The 10,000-nt window shown below is 60.8% G+C and overlaps 1 protein-coding gene across 1 annotated transcript in view; it reads right to left on the bottom strand.

Annotated features, from left to right (window-relative positions):
• Positions 1-10,000, bottom strand: part of LOC144490567 (uncharacterized) — a gene marked incomplete at both ends in the record, with an annotated part of 30,842 nt that overhangs the window by 1,057 nt on the left and 19,785 nt on the right. The window contains 3 exons of the mRNA XM_078208286.1: positions 4,158-4,256; positions 5,242-5,439; positions 9,151-9,249. Of these exons, the coding sequence (XP_078064412.1) occupies positions 4,158-4,256; positions 5,242-5,439; positions 9,151-9,249 (396 nt within the window). The remainder of the gene's footprint in view (positions 1-4,157; positions 4,257-5,241; positions 5,440-9,150; positions 9,250-10,000) is intronic.

Genomic DNA, 10,000 nt, shown 5'->3' with positions numbered 1-10,000 from the left:
CGCTCCCTCCCACGCCCGCTCCCTCCCGCCCGCACCCTCCCGCCCACGCCCGCTCCCTCCCTCCCGCCCACGCCCGCTCCCTCCCACCCACGCCCGCTCCCTCCCGCCCGCTCCCTCCCGCCCACGCCTGCTCCCTCCCGCCCACGCCCGCTCCCTCCCGCCCGCTCCCTCCCGCCCACGCCCGCTCCCTCCCGCCCACGCCCGCTCCCTCCCGCCCACGCCCGCTCCCTCCCGCCCACGCCCGCTCCCTCCCGCCCGCTCCCTCCCGCCCGCTCCCTCCCGCCCGCTCCCTCCCGCCCGCTCCCTCCCGCCCGCTCCCTCCCGCCCGCTCCCTCCCACCCACGCCCGCTCCCTCCCGCCCGCTCCCTCCCGCCCGCTCCCTCCCACCCACGCCCGCTCCCTCCCGCCCGCTCCCTCCCACCCACGCCCGCTCCCTCCCGCCCGCTCCCTCCCGCCCGCTCCCTCCCGCCCGCTCCCTCCCGCCCGCTCCCTCCCACCCACGCCCGCTCCCTCCCGCCTGCTCCCTCCCACCCACGCCCGCTCCCTCCCGCCCGCTCCCTCCCACCCACGCCCGCTCCCTCCCGCCCGCTCCCTCCCACCCACGCCCGCTCCCTCCCACCCGCTCCCTCCCTCCCACCCACGCCCGCTCCCCCCCGCTCCCTCCTGCCCACGCCCGCTCCCTCCCGCCCGCTCCCTCCCACACCCGCTCCCTCCCTCCCGCCCACGCCCGCTCCTTCCCGCCCGCTCCCTCCCGCCCGCTCCCTCCCGCCCGCTCCCTCCCGCCCGCTCCCTCCCGCCCGCTCCCTCCCGCCCGCTCCCTCCCACCCCCTCCCGCCCGCTCCCTCCCACCCACGCCCGCTCCCTCCCGCCCACGCCCGCTCCCTCCCGCCCGCTCCCTCCCACCCGCTCCCTCCCTCCCACCCACGCCCGCTCCCTCCCGCTCCCTCCTGCCCACGCCCGCTCCCTCCCGCCGCTCCCTCCCTCCCACCCACGCCCGCTCCCTCCCGCCCGCTCCCTCCCTCCCGCCCACGCCCGCTCCTTCCCGCCCGCTCCCTCCCACCCACGCCCGCTCCTTCCCGCCCGCTCCCTCCCACCCACGCCCGCTCCCTCCCGCCCGCTCCCTCCCGCCCGCTCCCTCCCGCCGACGCCCGCTCCCTCCCGCCCGCTCCCTCCCGCCCACGCCCGCTCCCTCCCGCCCGCTCCCTCCCTCCCACCCACACCCGCTCCCTCCCTCCCGCCCACGCCCGCTCCCTCCCGCCCACGCCCGCTCCCTCCCGCCCGCTCCCTCCCTCCCACCCACACCCGCTCCCTCCCTCCCGCCCACGCCCGCTCCCTCCCTCCCGCCCACGCCCGCTCCCTCCCGCTCCCTCCCGCCCACGCCCGCTCCCTCCCGCCCGCTCCCTCCCGCCCGCTCCCTCCCGCCGACGCCCGCTCCCTCCCGCCCGCTCCCTCCCGCCCGCTCCCTCCCGCCCGCTCCCTCCCGCCGACGCCCGCTCCCTCCCGCCCGCTCCCTCCCGCCCACGCCCGCTCCCTCCCGCCCGCTCCCTCCCGCCCATGCCCACTCCCTCCCGCCCACGCCCGCTCCCTCCCGCCCGCTCCCTCCCTCCCACCCACACCCGCTCCCTCCCTCCCGCCCACGCCCGCTCCCTCCCTCCCGCCCACGCCCGCTCCCTCCCGCTCCCTCCCGCCCACGCCCGCTCCCTCCCGCCCGCTCCCTCCCACCCGCTCCCTCCCTCCCACCCACGCCCGCTCCCTCCCGCTCCCTCCTGCCCACGCCCGCTCCCTCCCGCCGCTCCCTCCCGCCGCTCCCTCCCTCCCACCCACGCCCGCTCCCTCCCGCCCGCTCCCTCCCACACCCGCTCCCTCCCTCCCGCCCACGCCCGCTCCTTCCCGCCCGCTCCCTCCCACCCACGCCCGCTCCCTCCCGCCCGCTCCCTCCCTCCCACCCACGCCCGCTCCCTCCCGCCCGCTCCCTCCCGCCCGCTCCCTCCCGCCCGCTCCCTCCCGCCGACGCCCGCTCCCTCCCGCCCGCTCCCTCCCGCCCGCTCCCTCCCGCTCCCTCCCGCCCGCTCCCTCCCGCTCCCTCCCGCCCGCTCCCTCCCGCTCCCTCCCGCCCGCTCCCTCCCTCCCACCCACACCCGCTCCCTCCCTCCCGCCCACGCCCGCTCCCTCCCGCTCCCTCCCGCCCATGCCCGCTCACTCCCGCTCCCTCCAGCCCACGCCCGCTCCCTCCCGCTCCCTCCAGCCCACGCCCGCTCCCTACCGCTCCCTCCCGCCCATGCCCGCTCACTCCCGCTCCCTCCCACCCACACCCGCTCCCTCCCACCCACACCCGCTCCCTCCCTCCCGCCCACGCCCGCTCCCTCCCGCTCCCTCCCACCCACACCCGCTCCCTCCCTCCCGCCCATGCCCGCTCACTCCCGCTCCCTCCCACCCACGCCCGCTCCCTCCCGCTCCCTCCAGCCCACGCCCGCTCCCTACCGCTCCCTCCCTCCCACCCACGCCCGCTCCCTCCCGCCAGCTCCCTCCCGCCCGCTCCCTCCCACGCCCGCTCCCTCCCACTCCCTCCCGCCCACGCCCGCTCCCGCCCGCTCACTCCCTCCCGCCCGCTCCCTCCCGCCCACGCCCGCTCCCGCCCGCTCACTCCCTCCCGCCCGCTCCCTCCCGCCCGCTCCCTCCCACGCCCGCTCCCTCCCACTCCCTCCTGCCCACACCCGCTCCCGCCCGCTCACTCCCGCCCACGCCCGCTCCCTCCCGTCCACGCCCGCTCCCTCCCACTTCCTCCTGCCCACGCCCGCTCCCTCCCGCCCACGCCCGCCCGCTCACTCCTGCCCCCTCCCTCCCGCCCACGCCCGCTCACGCCCGCTCCCTCCCGCCCACGCCCGCTCCCTCCCGCCCGCTCACTCCCGCCCACGCTCGCTCCCTCCCGCCCACGCCCGCTCCCTCCCGCTCCCTCCCGCCCACGCCCGCTCCCTCCCGCTCCCTCCCGCCCACGCCCGCTCCCTCCCGCTCCCTCCCGCCCACGCCCGCTCCCTCCCGCTCCCTCCCGCCCACGCCCGCTCACTCCCGCCCCCTCCCTCCCGCACATGCCCCCTTGCCCACGCCCGCTCCCTCCTGCCCACGCCCGCTTCCTCCCGCTCCCACTCGTGCATGCCCGCTCCCTCTCTCACGCAATCTCTCTCTCACACACTCTCTCTCTCTCGCTCACTCACACTCTCTCTCTCTCTCTCTCTCGCTCACTCACACTCTCTCTCTCTCTCTCTCTCTCGCTCACTCACACTCTCTCTCTCTCTCTCGCTCACTCACACTCTCTCTCTCTCTCTCGCTCACTCACACTCTCTCACTCACACTCTCTCTCTCACTCACACTCTCTCTCTCACTCACACTCTCTCTCTCACTCACACTCTCTCTCTCTCACTCACACTCTCTCTCTCTCTCTCACACACTCTCTCTCACACACTCTCTCTCACACACACTCTCTCTCACTCACACACTCTCTCTCACACACACTCTCTCTCACTCACACACTCTCTCTCACACACTCTCTCTCACACACTCTCTCTCACACACTCTCTCTCACACACTCTCTCTCACACACTCTCTCTCACACACTCTCTCTCACACACTCTCTCTCACACACTCTCTCTCACACACTCTCTCTCACACACTCTCTCTCACACACTCTCTCTCACACACTCACTCTCACACACTCACTCTCACACACTCACTCTCACACACTCACTCTCACACACTCACTCTCACACACTCACTCTCACACACTCACTCTCACACACTCACTCTCACACACTCACTCTCACACACTCACTCTCACACACTCACTCTCACACACTCACTCTCACACACTCACTCTCACACACTCACTCTCACACACTCACTCTCACACACTCACTCTCACACACTCACTCTCACACACTCACTCTCACACACTCACTCTCACACACTCACTCTCTCTCTCTCACTCATTCCACAGCCGGTTCCAATCCCGCAGCGAATCTCTCTGCTTCTCCTGGAGAATATGTGGGACCGGCTCCGGTTCTGAAAGGAGCTGAATGGAGCTGAAAGGAGCTGAAAGGAGCTGAAAGGAGCTGAATGGAGCTGAAAGGAGCTGAAAGGAGCTGAAAGGAGCTGGGACGTACCTTTCCAGCAGCGTTGGGTTCACCGCCTCGCTCAAGCAGCAGTTCCGTCACCTGGATTTTGCCGTACTTTGCCGTGACATGCAGGGGGGTGAACCCTTTCTGTGGACGTAGAGGCGGGAGATAAGACAAGGTTAAAGCCACCCGTCACCACCAAGCTCACTGTATCCCTACTGCCAGCCCATCTCCACTGGAGGCTGCTCTGTTCCTCCACCACTGGCTGCTTTCTCAGGGGTGAGGCCACAGACTGACATAGTATAACATAGACTGACATAGACTGACATAGCCACTGCGTTCAATCCTGCTCCTCTCTCCCTATACCATGTTTACCGTCCAACACTCAATCCAGGAAGCATTCTCCAACCCCCCGCAATTCAGTCTGGGCCAGTAACTCAATCTTTCCACTTCACAGAATCGGAGAGTCCCTACACTGCAGAAAGACCCATTCGACACATCAAGCCCACACCGACTCTTGAACAGAGTCTCCCACCCAGGTCCTTTCCCCGTCTCCCCACACACTGGCCCCGTCAATCACCCCTAACGCACACTTCCTGAACACTAAGGGGCAATTTAGCATGGCCAATCCACTTAACCTACACATCTTTGGACACTAAGGGGCAATTTAGCATGGCCAATCCACCTAACCTGCACATCTTTGGACACTAAGGGGCAATTTAGCATGGCCAATCCATCTAACCCACACATCTTTGGACACTAAGGGGCAATTTAACATGGTCAATCCATCTAACCTACACATCTTTGGACACAAAGGGGCAATTTAGCATGGCCAATCCACCTAACCTGCACATCTTTGGACACTAAGGGGCAATTTAGCAGGGCCAATCCACCTAACCTACACATGTTGGGACTGTGGGGGGAAACCGGAGCACCCGGAGGAAACCCGCACAGACACGGGGAGAACGTGCAGACTCCACACAGACAGTGACCCGAGCAGGGAATGGAACCCGGGTCCCTGGCGCTGTGAGGCAGCAGTGCTAACCCACTGTGCCACCGTGCCGCCCATTCCTTTCTGGGCAGGGGCATCACTCTGTGGTAAGTGGCGCGTACTCACACGAGGTCCACTTACCTTTGTCATGTGTGTCTGTAAGGCCCCGTGGTCGAGCAGGACCTCTGCGACTTCGCTGTGTCCCTCCCGGGAGGCCATGTGCAGTGGCGTGTGGCCTGCGGTTGTTGCTGATTTGGCGCACGCTTTGTTCTCCAGCAAGAGTTTGATGACCTCCAGGTGCCCGAGGCGAGCTGCACAGTGTAGGGGAGTCTGGTCATCCTGTGTGGGAAGACAGATCACATTACCGTCCAGTGTGTGCTCTGCTGAGAAGTGATGGCAACCCTGACTGACTGGGGAAACGAAGGTGTGGGGATGCCGGTGTTGGACTGGGCTGCGCACAGTATGAAATCCCACAACTCCAGGTTTGAGTCCAACAGGATTATTTGGCATCACCTGATGAACATAAGAACTAGGAGCAGGAGTAGGCCATCTGGCCCCTCGAGCCTGCTCCGCCATTCAATAAGATCATGGCTGATCTGATCGTGGTTTAGTTCCACTTACCCGCCTGATCCCCATAACCCTCAATTCCCTTATTGATCAGAAATCTATCTATCTGTGACTTAAACATATTTAACGAGGTAGCCTCCACTACTTCAATGGGCAGAGAATTCCAGAGATTCACTACCCTCTGAGAGAAGAAGTTCCTCCTCAACTCTGTCCTAAACTGACTCCCCCTTATTTTGAGGCTGTGTCCTCTAGTTCTTGTTTCCTTTCTAAGTGGGAAGAATCTCTCTGCCTCTACCCTGTCTAGCCCCTTCATTATCTTATATGTCTCTATAAGATCTCCCCTCAGCCTTCTAAACTCCAACGAGTACAGGCCCAGTCTACTCAATCTCTCCTCATAAGCTAACCCCCTCATCTCCGGTATCAACCAGTACTCCTTCCAAGGCCAATATATCCTTTCGCAAATAAGGGGACCAAAATTGCACACAGTACTCTAGTTGCGGCCTCACCAGGACCTTGTACAATTGCAGCAAGACCTCCCTGCTTTTATACTCCATCCCCTTCGCGATAAAGGCCAACATTCCATTTGCCTTCTTGATCACCTGCTGCACCTGCAAACTGAGTTTTTGTGATTCATGCACAAGGACCCCCAGGTCCCTCTGCACAGTAGCATGTTGTAATTTTTCACCATTTATATAATAGTCCATTTTACTATTATTCCTTCCAAAGTGGATAACCTCACACTTGTCAACGTTATACTCCATCTGCCAGGTCCTCGCCCACTCACTTAGCCTATCCAAATCTCCCCGCAGACTTTCCGCATCCTCCACACAATTTGCTTTCCCGCTCATCTTTGTGTCATCAGCAAACTTTGTTACCCTACACTCGGTCCCCTCCTCCAGATCATCGATGTAAATGGTAAACAGTTGAGGCCCCAGCACCGATCCCTGCGGCACGCCACTAGTCACCAACTGCCAACCAGAAAAGCACCCATTTATTCCAACTCTCTGCTTCTTGTTCGATAGCCAATCCCCAATCCACGCTAACACCTTACCCCCAACTCCGTGATGAAGGAGCAGCGCTCCGAAAGCTCGTGATTCCAAATAAACCTGCCGGACTTTAGGACTAGTGTTGTGAGACTTCTTACTGGGGAAAGGTTCCGTCATCATCCCCACGTATTCAACAACTTTTTCTTATCCGTTCAGGGGTTTTGGGTGTCACTGGCGAGGTCCAGTATTTATTGCCCATCCCTAATTGCCCATTGAGACGGTGGTGAATGAGCTGCCATCTTGAACCCGCTGCAGTCCGTGTGGTGTAGGTACAGCCACAATGCCGTCAGGGAGGGAGTTCCAGGATTTTGACACAGCGACTGCGAAGGAACGGCCGATATATTTCCAAGTCAGGATGGTGAGTGGCTCGGAGGGGGACCTCCAGGTGGTGGTGTTCCCATGTATCTGCTGCCCTTCTAGATGGTGGCGGTCACGGGTTTGGAAAATGGGGTGGCACAGTGGTTAGCACTGCTGCCTCACAGCGCCAGGGGCCCGGGTTCAATTGCCGGCTTGGGTCACTGTCTGTGTGGAGTTTGCACGTTCTCCCCCGTGTCTGTGTGGGTTTCCTCCGGGTGCTCCGGTTTCCTCCCACAGTCCAAAGATGTGCGGGTTAGGTGGATTGGCCATGCTGAATTGTCCCTTAGTGTCAGGGGGACTAGCTCGAGTAAATGAATGGGGTTACGGGGATGGGGCTTGGGTGGGATTGTGGTCGGTGCAGACTCGATGGGATGAATGGCCTCCTTCTGCACTGTCGGGGCTATGATTCTTGTCCTCCTAGACAGTAGCAGTCACGGTTTGTAAGGTGCTGTTGAAGGAGCCCTGTTGAGTTGAAATATGTTGGCCGTTCCTCCACAGTTGCTGGGTCAAAATCCTGGAACTCCCTCCCTAACAGCACTGTGGGTGTACCTACACCACACGGACTGCAGCGGGTTCAAAGCGGCGACTCATCACCACCTTCTCAAGGGGCAATTGGGGATGGCCAATAAATACTGGACAGCCAGCGACACCCACGTCCCATAAAATGAATAAAACAGATGAAGAATTTCAGCCCCTCAATCAGGTTCCAGCATGTACCATATTCCCAGGAATCGGTATTCCATATCTCACCCCTCGCATTACTCCCTCTCTCCGCTGCCCGCTATTCTGTTTGGAAATTATTTCTCCTGCGGCAACAGTCATCAGATATCTTGTGGTCTTTTCTCATCCTCTGTGGTGTTAAAAGATGCTGCAACGATCGAATGAGCGAAACTTATTCGTGACCTGAGATCTTCCACTGGGGATTGTAATTAAATTTAGCAGGCTATGCTGAACTGAAGAACCACTTGGCTGGTTGATGTATCTAAGATGGGTTTTATTTTTTTATTCATTCCTGGGACATGGGTGTCACTGGCTGGGCCAGCATTTATTGCCCATCCCTAGTTGCCCTTGGAGGGCAGTTGAGAGTCAACCACATTGCTGTGGCTCTGGAGTCACATGTAGGCCAGACCGGGTAAGGATGGCAGATTTCCTTCCCTAAAGGACATGAGTGAACCAGATGGGTTTTTCCGACAACGGTTTCATGGTCATCAGTAGATTCTTAATCCCAGATAATTTTTTATTGAATTCGAATTCCACCATCTCCCGTGGCGGGATTCGAACCCGGGTCCCCAGAGCATTAGCTGAGTTTCTGGATTAATAGTCCGGCGATAATATCACTGGGCCATCGCCTCCCCGATAGACATTCCAATATAGGACAGCTCCCACGAAAGATCGGCAGCATGTACCCGTCGGGAAAATATCCATGGCCCACAACTCGGGAATGTTGTCCTGCCTCACACGGGTTTAGCGGGGGGAGGGAGGTTGAGGTGCTGAGACGTTGTGGGCTTGTGTTACAGGACCCAGTGTCTAAATAGAATGCACACATGAACTGCCCGTCTTTCTAGAACCTTCTTCTGATGCATTCACGGACAAAGACGGGGGGGGGAAGGAGCTGGCATAATGGACCCTCCCTCCAAACTGAAATACAGAAAAAAAAGGGTAAAATGAAGCAGATGCTTCACTGCGCGGATTGAAAAGAAAATAGTGAGGGCTCAAAACAGCAACGTGGAATAGTCTCCCCACAAAAACCCGGTCCTCTTGTTTCTTAAACAGCAACATTGAGCAGCAGCGGAGAACCGGAGATTCACAACGCTGTCTTTTAGATTAAAGCCCCAAATGATGTCCAGACATTGACACACACACACACACACACACACACACACACACGTGCACAGGGACACACAGACAAACACCTACACACAGACACACACACACACACACACACGTGCATAGGGACACACAGACAAACACCTACACACAGACACACAAACATACAGGCAGACACAGGCACACACACAGATGTGCACACAGACGCACAGGACACAGACACACCCGCCCCTGTTGGGTGTGCCGGACTCACTTTGGCTTTGGCATCGACCTGGGCCTTGTTCTGGAGTAAAAAGCGTGCCACCTCCGTCTGCCCGGCTCTGGCTGCCATGTGCAGCGGAGTCTCCACTTTCTACAAGAAGAGGAAACACTAGATTTACTCCCCGGGAATTGGCTGGCACAAACCCGAGAACCAGCTGCGGGTGAAATGAGACTTCCCACCTGGCCCCTCGCAAACCTGGCACCTGCTTCTGCCTCTGTGTAACCGGATCAAGCCAAGGCCTCTCGCTCACCCTGAACACAACCCAGGACTGGATTACGGACAGATTCTGGAATCCACACAGTGGGTTAAAACCAATCTGCTCTCACAGGGGGCGCCAACTTGTCTCCCCCTGACCCCAGCCCCAAGCAGAACGGTGACACAGTCTCGCTCACCCCGAATGGAATGCACCTCGTTCATTTGACTGGATCCAACATTTGTTTTTCCCCATCTCTCTCTCTCTCTCTTTCCATAAACACAGTCACAGAAGCAACTTCAACAGAGAAGCTGTACATGGAAAATCAAATCAAAAAGCAACAAAGCACAAACCTTCCGAATGAGAAGGTTTAATGGATGAAAAGGTCCATAGAAACATAGAAAATCGATGCAGGAGTAGGCCATTCAGCCCTTCGCCCTGCACCACCATTCAATGTACTCATAGCTGACCATCCCGCTCCCATTTCTCCGTCAATGCAGGCCCCTCAAACAGTGGCAGAAATCCCTCATTAGGAAACAACTGAAGGTAAGTTTTCAGTAAGGCCTTTGACAAGGTCCCTCATGGCAGACTGGTGCAGAAGGTGAAGTCGCATGGGATCAGAGGTGAGCTGGTAAGGTGGACACAAAA

This window comes from Mustelus asterias, unplaced genomic scaffold, assembly GCF_964213995.1.
Source record: "Mustelus asterias unplaced genomic scaffold, sMusAst1.hap1.1 HAP1_SCAFFOLD_3440, whole genome shotgun sequence".
In the NCBI taxonomy this organism is placed as follows: Eukaryota; Metazoa; Chordata; class Chondrichthyes; order Carcharhiniformes; family Triakidae; genus Mustelus; species Mustelus asterias.
This window is presented reverse-complemented; position numbering and strand designations above follow the sequence as displayed.